Below are 19,023 nucleotides of genomic sequence, written 5' to 3'. Positions count from 1 at the left end.
GTGACCTGTGTCCTCTCCACTCAACCCCATCACCTTCCTTCCCATAAGGATCTGGTCTAGCAGTTTAGTTTAATAAGAAGTCAAGAAACTTTAATGAAAGTCTGTTTCATAAACACAGACTCCCTTGGGGTGAAAGTCAGAAAACTTAAAAAAGGAATTTTCCCAGTCACTTACAGAATCCCTAAAATCTATCCTAGGTTATGCCTCTTACCTCAGAGCCTGAGCAAATGAAAAAGGTTCCTTCCCAGAGTCTCATCAGCTTGCATCTGCCCAGTCCTGCCCTGGCCAAACACTCCCTTGCGGCTTCTCAGAATCAGTTTGTCCATCCTCCTTCCCCCAGGACTGCTTGAGTTCTCCTATAAGGAATCCACTGCTTAAGGTTCCTTCCCTGTGCCGAATATCTCTGGTGTACTCATTTAGCAAGCCTGCTCCAGACTTCAAATCTCCCACAGGGCAGCTCTCTTGCTCCATCTCACTTTGCTTTCTCACAATTGGCAAAATAATTTTATTTCAGGAAAGGGGAGTTCTGTTGGTTATCAGGAAAAACATACAGTTTGTAACTGAGCATAGTAAACCATCTTAACTAAATTAATGAACTCAAAATCTTTAAATTAATTACTTAGAAGTCATTTAAGGAGATGTCTTAAAAACAGGCCAATTAAGGAATTTTAAGGATCTTAAATCCAATTAAATCCCCACTTTTTCTGTTAACAATAATTGGTATTTTCTCCAGGAATATAGGGTCTAACCTTTTGGTACCTAAAAGGAGAAACCATTAACATCTTTAATTACAAAAGCATTTCAATATCACAATAAAACCAATGACAAGAGTTTTTAAATCTAATCCATTGACAACACTCTCGTTAACGTCCTCTCACTCTCCTCCTTTCAGGAGGTTGTCCTTGGGGAGGTTTCCATGTGGCTGCTCTGGTGATAGTTTCTTTGTTCTTATGTATCTGTAGCACCTTGTTTGTACAGATAGGCAGGATGAATTGATAAGTGTTGTGTCATAGCAGAGGCTGTGAGAGTGATGGGTGCTCACTTCTGAGTTTTTTATACTCTTCTTCCTATTGTCATGAAACTATAGGAAAATACACCTCTTTCAATCTTGCTTATATTTAAAGTTGGCCACTTGTCCTCCTTTCACTGGCTCCATTCCTTCAAGTGTTGATTTTTGTGAAACCTTCAGCTTCTAAATATGCAGTCTGCTTAATGAATGAATAATGCATATGCTTCTAATTGGCATTGCTCTTCTGTGACAAGAGTACTAGATTGTTTTGGGAGATTTAATTCTTTCTTTTTATCCAGTCCATTTTCTGAGCTAGTCTTTCACTTTTATTAGAATTCAACAGGACATAGGTCTTTTTGAAAAAAAACAAACAGAATTGTAATGCTCCCATTCTTTAAAAGTTTAGTTTTCTAAACAGTCTCTGAAACATGCAATAATGTTTAAAGAGCAACTGTAGTTTATATAGTTGTTGATTCTTTATTATTTTTGTTTTCCTGAGTTGGGTGAGGGAGTTGCTTATGTATTGTTAAATAATTAAGTAATCCCCCACTAATATAAATATTCTATACTTTAAATGGCTTCTTGTATTAATCAGTTTAGTAGTTTATATTATTAGATTCCATACTGGTACGTACAACATTTTACCATTGACATAGCAATGATATTAGGAAATTATATTAGAAGCTTTGCATTTAGGTGACATTTACAAGCATGCATTTCAGAAAGCTGTTTGCCATTTCAAAGTATAAGAAATAAACAAAAGGTTTATAACTTTTTTCAAACTATACATGTTTTTAAAGGCTTTTCTTTGAAAAAAGAGAAGGGAAGGGTTCACTTTATGCTTAGAGAACATATCCCTACATTCCTCCATAGAATCTCCTGAATAAAGAACATCCTCACATTCTGTTACATGACCATGTTTTCCTAAAATATCTTCTCTACAGTGTTTTCTTGAGATAAGGATTTATATCTGTACCAATCTGGTAACCTTATATCAGGCAGATGTGTCCTGGTGTTGATAAGACATTCTTTTTACTTAGTTGCTTTTTACACCAAATGGTGTTTACCAGTTGCTGTTTTCAGAATTAATACTCCTATCAAATATTCTATAGAAAGCACCCATCACAACAACCATGTTTACATCTATAACCAAAAAAATAGTAAGAAATTGGCATAGAAAGTTAAAGCAAAATGAAATTCAAAATGGAGCTTTACTGAGTTTGTATATACCCTCTTGGGAGTCATAAATATGGTTTTATCCCCCTTGATACTGGGGGACTTATCCCCAGGATGATAGAAAGCAGAAGCCTCTTGGAATTCCTTTGATTAGCTTGAGCACCTCATAATAAAACTAACTAAAAACATAACAGGTATTTTCCTATTCATCAAGCATCCTGGTTAAAACAGACTTGTAGATGAATCTTAATATTCAGGAAAGATGTGAATAAGTTTGTAATTAATTTATATTGTAAGAATAATTTAATACCCATTTTTGTTTTGATATTGAAGTATCTCCACCACAGACCCTTCTCTGGTGTCTCTGAGCACATTCCCCTTGCCTGAGATTCTCCCACTCTTCAACCAGGTCTTGGGCATGGTGAATCAACCATGATTCCTCAGTAGGTCTGACTGAGTTTGGCACCTGCAGGACTTTCCTTTGGGAGTTATGACCAGTGGGTAATACAATCACCAGGCAGATGGTGCTGCCACCACAACCTACTCCTCATCCTCCTCTTCCTGTCAACAGTAAAGATGGTATGACCTCCTACACTATACCTTCTCTGAGCTATAAGGAGCAGAAAGGGCTGAAGTTCTGGTTTGTAGCAAGCAGGATCAGGGTTGCAGGAGAAGTTGGCTGCTGTCCAAGACTATACGCTCTGTTTCTTTAAATGACTCTTCAAACCCCTTCTTTTTCCCCCTGAAAACTTGCTTCCACCCCTTCTGCTTCCTCTTACCACACTTTTAACCTCTGATTCCCCAGCTGGCCACATAGTTCAAAAAGATCGCTTAGAATCATAGAAATGTTGGGCTGGAACGGACCTTGGGAGGTCATCTAATCCACCTACCCATGTTGACGCAGAGCTAAGTAAACCTAGACCGTCCCAGATAGGTGTTTGTGTAACTGGTTCTTAAAAGCCTTCAATGACAGGGAATCTACAACGTCCCTTGGAAGCCTGTTCCAGTGCTAGACTACCTTTATAGTTAAGGCCCTACCAAATTCATGGCCATGAAAAATGCATCACAGACCATGAAATCTGGTCTTTTGTGTGCTTTTACCCTAAATTACATAGATTTAATGGGGGAGACCAGCATTTCTCAATTTGGGGGTCCTGACCCAATAGGGAGTTGCACAGGAGTATCAAGGTTATTTTAGGAGGATTGTGGTATTGCCACCCTTACTTCTGTGCTGCCTTCAGAGCTGGGTGGCTGTAGAGCAGTGGCTGTTGGCTGGGTAACCAGCTCTGAAGGTGTTGCCCTTCTAGCAGCAGCGCTGGAGTGCAGGTGCCAATACTATATCATGCCACCCTTAATTCTGCTCTGCTGCCTTCAGAGCTAGGTGGCCAGAGGCTGGCAGCTGCTGACTGAGGGCCCAGCTCTGCAGGCAGCAATGCACAATATGGATGGCATGGTTTGTTATTGCCACCCTTACTTCTGCAGTGCTGCTGGAACAGCTTTGCCTTCAAAGCTGGGCTCCCGGCCAGAAGCAACCACTCTCCAGCTGCCCAGCTCTGAAGGCAACACCGCCACCTGTAGAAGTGCAGAAATGAGGCTAGCAGTACTGCAACCCTCCCTACAAATAACCTTGTAACCTCCCTCCCCCACAAGTCCTTTTTGGATCAGGACCCCTACAATTACAACACCATAAAATTTTAGATTTAAATAGCTGAAATCATGAACTTTACTATTTTTAAAATCCTATGACAGTGAAATTGACCAAAATGGACCATAAATTTGATAGGACACTATTTATAGTTTTTCCTAATAGCTGACCTAAATCCCCCTTGCTGCAGATTAAGCCCATTACTTCTTGTCCTACCTTCAGTGGACATGGAGGACAGTGATCAACTATTCTCCATGTATAACAGCCCTTAACATTTTGGAAGACATTTTTCAGGTACCCCTTTCCCCCTCTCCCTGCAGCTTTCTTTGCTTAGCACTAAACATACCCAGTTATTTTAACCTATCCTTTTAAAACCTTTATCATTTTTGTTGCTCTCCTCTGGACTCTCATTTGTCTACATCTTTTTTTTTTAAAGTGTGGCTCCCAAAACTGGACACATACTCTAGTCAAAGCCTCACCAATAGTAACATGGCACCACAACTCTCACACAGAGTACTTCAAATCTCATATAAACCTTTAAGCAACTGTTGTTGGTTGTTTTGTTTTGTTTTTCTTTCAGGGATGTCTTGTGTGGAAGACTGCAGTGTGTTAATGTTAAAAAAATACCTCAAATGAAAAGTCTTGGGTCCATAGTTCAAACTCCAGTTGATGATATCTTGTGTTGGGGTACAGAATTTCATGCTGGGAGGGACATGGTGGATGTTGGCTCAGTGAGAGATGGCACAGCATGTGGTGATAACAAGGTACTGTAAGTATAATTAGATTTGTGAATGGGGTGGAACAGAGATTAAATGGAGAGGGAGGCCTTGAACTCCTCCTCCCTACTCCAGGTTTCTTTCTGTCCCCTTACTTGAAAAGCCTTAGATGGGGTGGGATCTGAGTTACTACAGAAAATTCTTTCCTGGGTATCTGGCTGGTGAATCTTACCTATATGCTCAGGGTTTAGCTGATTGCCATATTTAGGGTCAGGAAGGAATTTTCCTCCAGGGCAGATTGGAAGAGGCCCTGGAGGTTTTTCGCCTTCCTCTGTAGCATGGGGCCTGGGTCACTTGCTGGAGGATTCTCGGCTCCTTGAATTCATTAAAAAAATGATTTGAGGACTTCAATAGCTCAGACATAGGTGAGGTTTTTCGCAGGAGTGGGTGGGTGAAATTCTGTGGCCTGTGTTGTGCAGGAGGTCGGATTAGATGATTATAATGATCCCTTCTGACCTTAGTATCTATGAATCCCTACAAGGACAACCTGTTCTCATCCACAAGCAGAAGAAGCCCATCTTAACCCTCTACAAGGAGTAGCATGTGTTCTATTCCTTTTTATGCAGTGGATGGAGAAATGGTAAGTAGGGGTCTGCGGTTCACTGTACTTTTGAAAATTCCGCCAAAGGGCCTTTAAAAATCTGTCCCTAGATGTATTCTTCCCTCCTGAAGTTTCTAAACTGTCTGAATCCATCTTCATTTGCTCAGTATATGCCAGAGCATGACTAAAAAGACAATAGTCTCTAGGAAGAAAGTTTTTTTACAAAAAAGTTCATCTTGCAACATGCTCTGAGTATAGTTAGACTTGAATTAAGCCTTCTCTGCCTAGATATCATTCTGGGTTTGAACTACAAATCTAGATGCAAAATCCTTAAGTGTTTAAAATACTGGATGCAAAGGAGCATACAATATGGACAGACATCCAGCTGGAACGAATAGACGCAGATGGGGTCTATTTGTTCCATCACATGTAAAGATACAACTGATGGGATGACTAAGCACTGTTGTTCTTCCATTGGGTTTGTATACAGGAGTTTATCCACCTAATTAGCTGCTTATATGTCGACTGTCAATGTATTTTTATTTTGATACCTGAGATTGTCAGTACAATCCAATCTCCTAGGTGCATAGTATACACTGTCTCAAGTTAAGTAAGTAAATCCATGTATTCATGTCTGAATATTGGTGACAGACATCATAGTAGAATATTCTGAAGCCTTCAATATCCACTGTAGCTGAGTATTTAAAAGAGCTTTTTAAAGTCAGCCTTAAAAATGGAAAAAAATCCAGGAAATTTAAAAATAACATTTCTTGTTCAGATACTGGCCCTGTGGGTGCTCCACTTCCAGTGAGCCCATGTGCTTTTGATCAGAGATTTTCAGTAGCTGTACTTGTTTGGCCCTCACATATGCTGCAGACATCCTCAGGCCCCATACCAAGGCTATCTAGAGTTATGGGAGCAAACCACTCCCAGTTCCTTCACAGCTGCCTCTGCCTGAGATGAAGCGTCTGTCATGCCCACTGCTTTTCCCAAAGCTTAGCTTTAGCATCCTGTAGTGTTTAGTTTAGTGTGGCTATTGATTTCTACTTTAAGTATTATATTCATTTGAGGATTATTTTTCCAATCCTTATCCCTTCCCTTCTCCTCCTCCCTACCTGCAAGTTTCCCCTTGGCAATTTTAACCAGGATATGGCAGGGTCTCCAGGATTCAAGCACTACCTCACCTGCTGGGAATCTATCCCGATCAGTGGTGGGCATTTCCAGTGTATTTGTTTGGGGGACATGCATATCCAACAAAAGTTCAATATTTGTTCAACTTTTAAAAGCACAGCTAGAAAAATATAGGGAAATTAGGCTCAGGCTCCTTATGATGGAACACTTCCTTTGCCCTTGCCTTGGATCCAGGCCAAGATACCTGCCCCATACATCAGTTTCTAAGCAAGTATAGTGCACCATTAACCTCCGCACCTTGTTCACACAGAGCTTCATGGCAAAAGACACCAGAGGGTACTGGGAAGGCCCCCAAGAAGAGAAGTTATAGTTCTCCTCATAAAGAGTCTATTTCAAAAAAGCCTTTGTTTCCTCTGAAATCAAATCAGAGACTGGGTACTGCTTAGGTTCCAGGCTCCTAAGGTACTCCAAGTTCTTCAAAGACATATGGTACCAAGCATACCTCTGTACCACCTAAGCATAACTGCATCAGCAGAGATTGAAAACATTTGGCTTTCAGAAAGGCTGTATTGACAGAGCTGCCTGTGCTGCTTTTGGTACCTCGACAAGTGACCCTGACTCGTTCGGTACTGACAAAGTCTAACCAGACATCTCATGCTACTTCAGTACTTCCAAAGCACTTGACAATTTCTGTAGCGATAGCTTCCACCAGGTGGGACCTCTCAAAGCAAGTTCCACTCTAGTGAAAACTCATTCATTCTTTATGCAAATCTACCTGGTACTGCAGAAGTTTAGATATTCAAGAGACTTGTTTGTCTCAGACAAGATGGGGGGAGGGATAACTTAGGTGGTTTGAGCATTGGCCTGCTAAACCCAGGGTTGTGAGTTCAATCCTTGAGGGGGCCATTTAGGGATCTGGGGCAAAAGTTGGGGATTGGCCCTGCTTTGAGCGGGGGGTTGGACTAGATGACCTCCTGAGGTCCCTTCCAACCCTGATATTCTGTCTCCCACTTTAATAGGTGCCAAGTGCATGTTGGTACTGAGATTGACAGGGTCACTGGGATTGGATCTTTCTACAGTACCATCTGCTTCTCCAGTACTTTCCGAGCTAGGCTGACCACCTCCTTTAGATATGTTGAGATTCCCTCTCTTCAGATTCCCAAATTTCTGTGCAAGGTTCCTCTACCTGCCAACAAAGGAACAACCTCCCTGACACCTTTACGTAAAGAGAGGGTCTAGAGACAAGACAACCCATGTCCCTTCTTTTTGATATGAACAGCATTGCCTGCAGTCTCCTGTGCCTTATGGCTCCCCTCTGTGGCCACACTGGTACCCCTGGGCTAACTATCAAAAATAGTTTTCAAGAGCCCCAAGTTTTCCTTGCAGTGACCACCAGGGGAGATGGTCTCTTGCTCCATCTCTTCTTCCTCAACAAGCTCAATTGAAGGAGAAACTTTTGATGAGAAAGAGGCATGAACACACAAAGGTCTCTCCACAAACAAATATCAACTCTTCTCCATCTGAGGCCATGATGCCTCCCCCACCTTCTCCGGATGACAATTTTTTAAACCGCTTCAAAAGTGGATGAAACAAATTGCTGACTTGCCACAGATACCATTAGAGGAGCTCCAAGAGTTATGGCATAGACAATTTTAGACATTCTGAATCTGATAGCCTCACCTTGAGGAACTTTACCGGTAAATGATACTTTACTAAAACCCACCAAGACCATCTGGCAAACCTTGGCAGCTGTACCACCTACATGTAAAGACTACAAAAAAATATTAAATTTCTGCCAAAAAAATCTGAATTTTTATTTCCTCAACCTTTACCCAACTCCTTGGTTGTCAAAGCCATCAATGAACATGGCAGACAAAACCAAACTAAATCTACACAATATGATCAGGAGCAAAAATACCTCAACCTGTTTTGTCATAAGTTACTCAACTGCAGCCCTACAATTTTTAGGATAGTGAACCATTTTGCTGTGATTGTGAAGTATAACCACACCAACTATATGGAGTTCAACAGCTTTATTGAACACCTTTCTGTGGAACATCCAGGCCATCACAGTTGAGGGTGAGCTCTTAGCAAGAACTTAATTAAAGCATTCTCAGATGCAGCTAACTCTGCAGCTTGTTTCATTTCCATTGCCGTTGTCCTGCATTGAGTACCAAAATACTGTGAAAGACCTTTTCTTTGAGACTGCAGAGGATGTGAGGGAGGTTCCCACACCTGACCATTCTTTTTAGGTGACAAATCTGAGGAACTGTCCTGGACTGAGGTATCAATAAAGGTGGTTTGGGAACAAATTGATTAAACAGTAGTAAGTCATCAGGACAAGATGACATTCACCCAAGAGTTCTGAAGGAACACAAATATGGAATTATCATTCAAATCAGCTCATGTAACAGATGACTGTATGAAAGATAAGATACCAATTTTTTTTTAAAAAGGTGCCAGTGGCTATCCTGGCAATTACAGTCCAGTAAGACTAACTTCAGTACCCAACAAACTGGTTGAAAGTATAGAAAACAAGAAAATTATCAAATACCTAGATTAACCCAATTTGATGGGGAAGAGTCAGCATGGCTTTTCTAAAGGGAAATCATGTGTTGCCAATGTATTAGAATTCTTTTGAGGTCAACAAACACCTGCACAAGAGTGATCCAATGGATATAGTGTATTTGGACTTTCAGTAAGCCTTTGAAAAGGTGACTCACCAAAGGCACTTAAGCAAAGTAAGGAGTCATGGGGAAGAGGGAAGAGCCTGTCATGGATCAGTAACTGGTTAAAAGACAGGAAAAAAGGGTAGGAATAAATGATCAGTTTTCAGAATGGAAAGCGGTAAGTAGTGGTGTTCCTCAGGGATATGTTCTAGGACTGGTGCTGCTCAACATACATAAATTATCTGAAAAAAGGGGTAAACAGTGCAGTGAAAACAGATTCAAAAAATCCACTTAGATTCTCTGCAATGGCCTTATCTTGAGTGCTCTTTTAACACTTTGATCATCCAGTGACCCCACAACTGTTTGGCAGGCTTCCTGCTTCTGATGTACTTTTTTTTTTTTTTTTTTTTTTTTGCTATATAGTTTTTGAGCCTTTTGCTAGTTGCTCTTCAAATTCTTTTCTGACCTGCCTAATTATCTTTTGCACTTGACCTGCCAGAGTTTATGCTCCTCTCTATTTTCTTCAGCAGGATTTAACTTCCAATTTTAAAGGAAGTCTTTTAGTCTCTAACCACCTCTTTTACTCTCTTGTTTTTAGTCATGGTGGCATTTTTTTCATCCTCTTACTACTTTGTTTTAATTTGGGGTGTGCATTTAATTTGAACCTCTATTCTAGTATTTTTAGAAAGTTTCCATGCAGCTTGCAGGCATTTCACTCTTGTGACTGTTCTTTTTAATTTCCATTTAACTAGCTTCCTCATTTTTTTTGTACTTCCCCTTTTTGAAGTTAAGTACTAGTGTTTGGGTTTCTTTTGTTACTGCCATGCCCCCCCACATGGATCTTAAATTTAATTATATAATGCTCGCTATTTACGAGCGTTTCATCTATATTCACTCTTGGACCAGTTCCTATGTGCCACTTAGGACTAAATCAAGAATTGCCTCTCCCCCTGTGGGTTCTAAGAGTAGCTGCTCTAAGAAGCAGTCATTAATGGTGTCTAAAAATTTTCTCTCTGCATCCTGTCCTGAAGTGACATGTTCCCAATTAATATGGACATAGTTGAAATCTCCCATTATTATTACATTTTCTATTTTTATAGCCTCTGTAATCTCTGGGAGCATTTCACAATCACCATCACTATCCTGGTCCAGGTAGTTTATTCCTACTGCTGTACTCTTATTATTCAAGCGTTGATTGTCGTCATCATTCCACCAAGTTTCTGTGATGGCTATTATAGCAATATCCTCATTGAATACCAGGCACTCACTCATCTTAGTATTTAGATTTCTAGCATTTTTATACAAGCACTTTTAAAATTTTCACTTTTTAGTTGCCTGCCTTTGTGATGTAATTGAATGGCTCTCTTTTTTTTTTCTTTTTCATTTGACTGTTTCTCTTCGGTTCCTCTATACTTTACCAACATCCAGACTCTCCTCTTTACTAGGATGTAGATATCCTCCAGTACTGGATGTCTGTTCGTGCCGTGTGCTCCTGTACATCTGTTGGCTTCCCCCCAGGCCTTAGTTTAAAAACTCCTGTACAACCTTTTTAATTTTTCATGCCAGCAATCTGGTTCGATTTTGGTTTAGGTGAAGCACAACTTTCCTGTATAAGATCCTACTTCTCCAAAGGTTCTCCAGTTCCTAATGAACCTAAACCCCTACTCCCTATACCATCGTCTCATCCATGCATTGACACCCTTCCATTTTGCCTGTCTAACTGACCCTGCACGTGGAACTGGAAAGGTTTCAGAAAATGCTACCATGGAGATCCTGAACTTCAATATCTTACCTAGCAGCCTAAATGTGGCCTCCAGGCCCTCTTTCCTCCTTTCCCTATGTCATTAATACCTATATGTATCACAACCACCAGCTCCTCCCCAGCACTGTTGTCAGGGTTCCTTCCTCACTCTGAACTATAGGGTACAGATGTGGGGACCTGCATGAAAGACCCCCTAAGCTTATTTTTACCAGCTTACCAAACTTCGCCTTGTCTTTGAACAGTATGCTGCCACCACCAGGTGATTTAGACAAAGAACAGGGAAAGGACCACTTTCCTCTCATCTCAGTTTACCACCATCATCCTAGGAATTTCAGGATGATGCCCCATCTGACCCAGTAGCTACTCACATCCTTGCTTTCACCTCCCCATATGATCTTCAACCGTGGATTGATTGATTTATAAAGCACAAATCTTAATCCTAAATGTCCATTTGATATTCGAGATTCTGTTTTGTGCAGCTGCTCATTGGGGAATCTCCCCAGCAGGAATTCTCCTTAATCCTGCAAAAGGCATAGGATATAAATGACAGACTAGTTGTCTATCGAGTAATCCTGGAAATACTGTCCAAAATTATTAAATCTGACCCGGTGACAGAGTAACAAGTGAAGATAAGAAATGTAAATGCAATAATAAATAAATAAAGGGAGAGGCAGTAGAGGAATACAAAGGATGGGGAGAAAACTGAGCTACAGTGATAATTTTCAATGCATGGGGAGCAATGTGGAGACACTAGAAAAAAGGATATTGCAGTAGTCAAGAGGCTATGGATGACTTTTAGCTGGTACCACATATAGCTGCTCCTTAAAACTTTAATTCCCACATTCATCCAGTATTACTCTCTTGACTGGCAGCTGATATCTATTTCAAAAAAGCAATAGTGCAAGGCTTTACACTAAAAAAATACTTAAAGGAGAAGTGCTATTTGCTTGAAACTGATTCTTTGAGTAGATTGTCCAAATAGATCCACCTTCCCCACTTCTTCAGAGTCTCTGATATGGGTGCTGAAGAAGTGGAAGTAACTCTGTTCTGCAAGTAAGCACATACGTGACCTTAGTACCTGCTTTCTAGAGGATTTTGACTGTGGTGCCAAGATCATACGCACTCTCAAGTGTGTGACTCTGTGCTAAGAAATTTTGAAAAAACATTTGTTTACCATTAACCTTTCTTTTTGACTTTTAGCATGGCTTCAACATTTAATAACCAGTCAGAATACGGGCTTTCCTAATGTCATCCTTTTATCTAATATATATTTATTTGTTAACTTTTACAGATATGTATAAACAGGACATGTGTCAATATAAAAATTCTGGATTACGATTGTAATTACACAAAATGCAGTAACAGAGGGGTAAGTAGTAAAGATTTTAATATCCTCAGAATTTGAGTATAATATGTAGAACACTGAACTTAGTCTCTTAGAAGTGATGCTTCATGTTAGACTTAAGATTATTTTAGGTGGACAAGATCTTAAAAAGCAGTAATTAAAGTATTTTGAGAAGGAATCTTATCAACTATGCACCATCTGATGTAAAGCCGCATATGATACAGTCAGATCTGCAAAATAGCCAGATCTCATGCCATTTGGGATTTTATTGCCAATAAATTATTTTCTATATGTTGCACTTACAGTCAGCTGGGGAGTCAGTGCAGAACAAAAAACTCGGGTGTTATATTCTCATAGCACAAGATTAAAGTTTCCTGTCATCTTCAACAATAGCCCTAAGTGGAGCATAATACACTAATGCGTCTTGGAGCAAACAATGATAGCATTTAGAAATTGTAGAGGGTTGCACACTTCATTGCTTCCAGAAGCAAGCTCAGTGCTTGCACCATCTTTCATCCCTTTTTTAGAGAGAGAACTGTTGTAGAGGGTGAGGGGGGGAAAAAACCCAAACAGCTGTCTCCTGTTAAGAAGTCCCCTCAGAGCCTGATGGGTATGGGAGGGTTTTAGACCCATATAAGCTAGATACAATTCATCCTAAGGAAGGAGAGAAAGGTGTGATGACACTATAGGAGACTGGGATGCTGAAGCAGTACTTTTGGAAATCATTTTCTGAATACATTTACTAACATTCACCATAACTTAGCTTCTACTCAAGTGTTCCTTTATTAATCTAAAGGCCAGTTGGTGTTTGATTACATTCAAAATACAAATACCAGCATATACACATTTATATTAGTAACAATATACTTGTAAGCAGTGCCCAAATATGCAAAATAGGATCAGACGTGGGTGATACCTTCCCAGCTCCTGGATTAAGCAGTTCTTTATAATAAATTAGTATATGTAATCAATAATTTACTGTACTTGGTACCCAATTAATGATGTTTTCTTTATTTTTAAAGAATTATTTACTGCATCTGAACCCAAACCTTAAATAAGATAATACTGTTATTTCCACGGTAACTAAAAATTTAACACAAACATCTTTTCTTCTCATTTCAGCCTCTTTTCTTCTCATTGTTTGGTCACAAGCTTTGGGCCTATCACTTGCACTAACATCCAAACTCAATTTAAAACTGTAGTTCACTAGGTCTATATTCCTACAAGTACCTAGGGAAAAAGAGCTCCACAAACTGTCATGAGAAGAGAAGAAAAACTGATGGGGAAAAACTAAATAATCATACACCCCTTTTTAAGTATTAGTATGTAAATGATTATCTAGCAAACCCCCTGGTCCAAGTGAGAATCCACCGGTTCAAATCCTCCATTTCTCTCTCTAAGTTCCCTGTGCGCCATTTTCCAATCCACTTCTAATTCAGGAAGTCCCTGCAACCCCCCTGTCCTTCCCTCATACCAGGGGCTCTGTATTACCCCCCCCCCATGCTGTGCCTTCCCTCCCCCCTTTCCCCTGCTTGTGGCAGAGGATCTGTGAGTGTCTCCTCTTTCTTCTCCCCCTCCCCCCAAGGATCTTTTTTTCCCCTGAGATGGAAGGGATGGACAGACAGCTTGTTTTCTCTCTCTCCCCCAACAACAACCATGAGGCAGACTTTGGTGAGGCTGCACACAGAGAAAGGAAGAGAAATACTGCGTAGTTGAGTGTAGGACTACTTCACTTTGTTCAGCCAAAAACTGAGGTGATGTCTCCATCTGACAGCAAAGGTCATAATCTCCAGGACCACAGAAAGTGATTAAAAACAACAACATTTTCAACCATCATTATCTCCTGGGATTCCTTGGTTTGCTTAATGGATACAGTAAAACCCATATTCCTCATTGAGGGATGTGACGCTTGCACATATCTGATAATTAAAGTCCTCTCCTGCTGACATAGCTAATGCTGCTCATAGCGGTGGTTTAATTATGCCGGCAGGAGAGCTCTCTCCTGCTGTCAAAGAGCAGCTACATGGGAGACCTTACATTGGCACAGTTGAAATGGTACAGCTGTAAGGTCCGTAGTGTAGACAGAGCATAAGTCTATCCCGTGCTAACTTTAAAGGAGAAATTTGTTCTGCAGATGAAGGGCTGTTACCTGTAGGGTGTAGCTTACCTTACACACCAAAATTAATGAGAGGAATCGGGAAGAGATGAACATTGTCATTCATTCCAAAAGGATTTGAAATAACTGAGAAACAGGATAACTTAACTTGCCCTCAAATTCCAGTGACATGCAATATCTATGTGTATCACTGCAGGAAAGTTTTAAATATCATCACCTCAATGGCAGTGGAGTCACTGGGATTTCTGGTAAACTGTTCAAAGTCTCAGTGTGACACAGACTAGATAGGATACTTGCTAGACATAACTATAAGGCTTAGGGAGCTGGAACTAGAACCCTGATCCTTTGTCTCCAAAAAAATCTAAGTCTCTACTGCTTGAGATAAAAGAGAGCTCTGGTAGTAGCTACTAATGTAACCGTGAAGCTCATTAAAAAGCAACATGAGACAGTCAGTCCATTACTTTCCCACCAACCAGCTAGACGATGTTCAGCCTGAGCAACCGACATTCTCGGGAGTTGGTGTCTAGCAGTCAGATGCCCCTCTGTAAGGTGATCTGTGCAGACCACAGATGCAATTACTATTTAAATCAAACACCCAGAAATAGGAAGCTTGGACAAGAAGCCCAGGATGTACATGCCCTAGTCTTAGCTGGACTGTGAGGGAGTTAAACTCTTCAGTGGGCTGAGTGGAAGAGCCCAGCCTGTAAAGATCACCTTAAGTGCCAGGCTTGAGGAGAAGATGTGATGGCTGTAGCACATTAGCTAACTGAATGGTACTGACAGAGGAAGCCATAAGAGATTAAGGGTTTCAGTAAGAAGCAGGTGCTCCTGGGAAGGAGAAGCATGGCTTCTGTCCAAATGGAAGGGAGAGGATTTTGTGTGTGGATTGGAGCATGTGAATGGGACAAGCATTCTTCTTTAACACCCTGAAGAAAAGAGGGCCCAGACTGTTCAGCTGTCCTGATTAAAGGGAATGGAGAGATTTTAATTGAGAAACCTTAGAAAAATAAATGTGGTGTATGAAATTCTAGTAACAAAAATTATTTATTAAGAATCTTTCTTAAAACCCAGTTCTACAGTATAAAAACTATCTGGCTGATTTCTGGCCTGACCTGAGGTCACCATACTACTGAGCTTTAACCTGAGCTCAACCAACTTCTAACCAAGCTCTCTGGGGCAGGAACTGTCATTTATCACATATTTGTGCATAAACTAACATAGTGGGAGCCCAACCTTCTTCTGCCCTTTAGGCACTACTGCAACGTAAATGTTAAATTATAATAACTAGCATTGTCTCCTGACCTCGATTTACTCCTAGAAGTAGAAAACCTGTTTTATAATCCCATGGCTCCTTCTCTACCTTACATCAGCCAATGAGCCAACTCTTGCTTTCCAAATTTCATTCCCAGCACCATATGGTGTAGTGCAAAAATAGAAACAATAGCATTTGCATGGCTGAAAATGGTGTTCAAGGCTTTTGGGTTATATTAACCAGGTCTGAGGTTAAACGTACTCCTCCAGGATAAGAATGTCCAGATCTCTACTTCTTATAGTACAGGCCAGAGAGAAGGAAGAAACCAACTCTGCCATATGCAATCTGCTGTTGCTTTCTTGCTCCCTATCTTTCCTCTTGAGGCTTGACACATGATTTCAATAAGAGTTTCAATAACATTAAAATGTCTTTTATACAAAATTAATAATTCTAAACATTGGATTTTCTCATCTGAATGGAAGTTTGCTCTATCATGTACTCTATTTTGAAAGGCTTGGTGATACCTACCGGGGTGGGTTTGCAGTGATTCCATTAAACTGCCTTTCAGCGCCACAATACAACCCTATAAAATTTAAACTGAAGGAGAACTGATTTAAGTGATTGGAGAAGTTGGTTCCATTTTTAGATCTTTTGGTCAGCCACTAGATGATATGATTGCACACTAATAAACCACAGTCAGTGCATTAACTCCTTCTGCCAAAGATGGGGACTCTGGATAACTAATTATCTTGGTGTTCCTATCAAGAGAGTTGGAGAAACAGCTAAGAAACTATCATTCTGTCTTTTATTTAGTATGTGATGCCACGGAGTATAGGGCAGTAAGATTGCACCAAGAGCTCAGGAGGGCTGTTGCTCATTTGGTTGCTCATTTGGTTCATGTTATTTATACCCTTATTCTATTTCAGCTGTGCAACAGTAAGAAAAACTGCCATTGTAATTTTGGTTGGGCCCCTCCAGACTGTACATTAAAAGGATTTGGAGGAAGTGTTGACAGTGGACCCCCTCCGACTACCAGTAGTAAGTGCTGTGGAAAAACTAAGCACTCTATATTTTATCCTATTTTTTAGTCTAAAGCCAGGAACCTGTATTCCAATGTGGTCCTTGCAGCTGTCACCCACACCTTTTTCACATGCAGGCTATGCTACAGCAATGTGGTCAGCTTGGGGCTGCCCTGGAAAGGAGCTGGAAGTCATTACTTATATAACACTCAAAAGGCCTGATTCTGATATCCTTACTCATACCAAGTGTAGCCTGATCCATAGATTATGTATTAATTATATTGATTACTTAAGAATTCCCAGTTATTCTGAGATTTGACAGGTTCTTGTCCCAAGATCAGGCTCAGTATTATTAAAATTACTGTATAGATGGGAGCTCCGATGTGCACAGTTGCAACACTCATGCTGTAGGAACCCTTTTACAATAGTATATTAATTTAGCAAAGTCACACACACTCGAACCCAGTAAAGTGGATAGAGATAATACAGAATGTACATGTGAACATCCATATACTCACACCATCCCTTGCAGAACAATCTGAAAATGTTAACCATTATCTTCCTCATCACCATCATCTTCCTCATCACCTCCAATGGCCATGGTTCTGGCACCTCCCAAGGCTACACCTCTCTCTCCTCCCACCACAGGCTTGGATGCAACTTTTATAATATGTTACACTGATGCCGCTATGTCTAATGCATATTTAATAGGGGTTTCTCCCCTCTTCTTTATTTGTATTTCTTCACACTACTAATATTAAGGTGCCCTTCTCCTTTTGGTTAGTATAGTAATGATCTCAACTTCTTATCATATACCTCAGTTCTTTGCTATGGCACTCTTGTGGTCAGATATCTGCAGATGTTCTATCCAAAAGCCAGTGTTCTCTCATGTTCCTGTGGTTGGCTGGTAGTGTTAGGGAGAAAATTCCCCCTTACACACACTATTTCCATTTCCCCAGAACTTAGGGGGTAACCGTTAGGCCATTTATCTGTGCCACAGTTCATAGGTTTCAAGTCTTATGCTAACTGCTGAAGCCCATGTCTTACAGGATATAGGCCTCTAGGTTCCTTCTATTACTGCCAAATAAAATAAATGCTAAAGCTACACAAGTCGCACCTTACTTCACAAATGGATCAGTGGGATCTTGTGGAGATAAGGTACTATTCATCATGAATGAGTGTCAGAATCTGGCCCTAAATATACACCGGAGGCAAAAAAGTAGTGTAAAGAAGGTGATACACTTTTTTCCTATCTACCTTCAAGGGGGTTCCTACCCAAACCCCTTGAATTTTTCTTCTTCCTTATGTAGCATTTCTCCACCTTACCATAATCCTAAATCCCCCAGTCCTAGTAGTCACCCATTCCTTTTAACTGGTTATTACTTTCCAGTTTCTATAAACTCACTGAATTACCATATCTCCCCAGTTCTTCCAGTGATTGTCCACATATAGTCCATTTTTGGGGTGCATCTGGGGTAGAAAGGACTGTTCCAATTTGCTGAGCACCAAGTAATTTCATCTTTAAAATGACTAAAATTTTATAGTCTTGAGTAATACAAAAAAAATAAGCCAAATCTTAATAAATATCTCTGTGTCAATTCAGGGACATGACTCCCACTGTTTAGGCGCATGAGGTTTTTTGCCAAGCCTTAGCAGATACCACAACTAAAGACAAGCAACATAATCATCATTATTAACTGTGACTATTGTTAAGGAAAGGGAAAAAATTAAAACCAAAAGAGAACACAAACAATAAACAATGGTTACTTCAGTCACAGTCTTGTCCATATGTCTCTCTAAAGCTTATGCTCAAATAAATTCGTTATTCTCTAAGGTGCCACAAGTACTCCTTTTCTCTTGGAGGAGATTATACCTTTTCAGAGTTTGTCTACCCTTGGAAGGGGACCAAAGTACCTTATTCCCCAAAATTAGTAGTGAGCCTTGTCTTAGTGTATCATAGATAATAAAACAGTTTATAGATGAGCAAAATACTTTTGTTTAAGGGCAGGTGAGCCCCGTTTGAGTTCTCACGGATAACATAACAGGTTATAAATGGACAAAACTGAGTAATCTTAACTACATCCTATGAAATAAAAAAAAACTATTTCAATCAGTTACTCAAAAGAACTCGTTCAAGGAGCTTCATTGAAAGAGGCAAATCAATGAAACCTTAAATCCAAATTAAATCCCACTATTTCTCTCTGTTTACGAATGCTAATGTATGTCTCTTGTTCAGGAATACATAGATGTCACTTTGCCTCAGAGGGTCACAGCTGAGAATATCAGATTCAGAACAAACAGCTGAGAAATAGGGCAGAATTACCCTAAACTGGTGGTTTTTCTATTATTAGACATACTAACCCAGTGACCAAAGTAAATTTCTGTCTCACCACATTGGTTAACAAGAAGTCAAAATACAGTCTCCTTAGGAATTCTAGCCCTTATCTCACCACACTGACACTGGGCTCTACGATGAGTTGTCATTGAAAACCAATTTCATCACATATAGGGTCCTTCTAATCCCAAGAGATCAGCCACTTAGCCAGGTCAATATCCCAATAATCACTCTACTACCAATCCTT

The 19,023-nt window shown here is 40.2% G+C and overlaps 1 protein-coding gene across 1 annotated transcript in view; it reads left to right on the top strand.

Moving 5' to 3' along the window:
• The window catches only part of LOC119849331 (disintegrin and metalloproteinase domain-containing protein 20-like), a 168,947-nt gene that overhangs the window by 117,362 nt on the left and 32,562 nt on the right, over positions 1–19,023 (top strand). Inside the window, exons 16-18 of the mRNA XM_043504015.1 lie at positions 4,411–4,594; positions 12,001–12,078; positions 16,349–16,460. Coding sequence (XP_043359950.1) covers positions 4,411–4,594; positions 12,001–12,078; positions 16,349–16,460 — 374 coding nt within the window. The remainder of the gene's footprint in view (positions 1–4,410; positions 4,595–12,000; positions 12,079–16,348; positions 16,461–19,023) is intronic.

Source organism: Dermochelys coriacea, chromosome 1, assembly GCF_009764565.3.
Source record: "Dermochelys coriacea isolate rDerCor1 chromosome 1, rDerCor1.pri.v4, whole genome shotgun sequence".
Lineage (NCBI taxonomy): Eukaryota > Metazoa > Chordata > Testudines > Dermochelyidae > Dermochelys > Dermochelys coriacea.
Note: the sequence above shows the minus strand (reverse complement) of the source record. Positions and strands in the feature narration are given on the sequence as shown.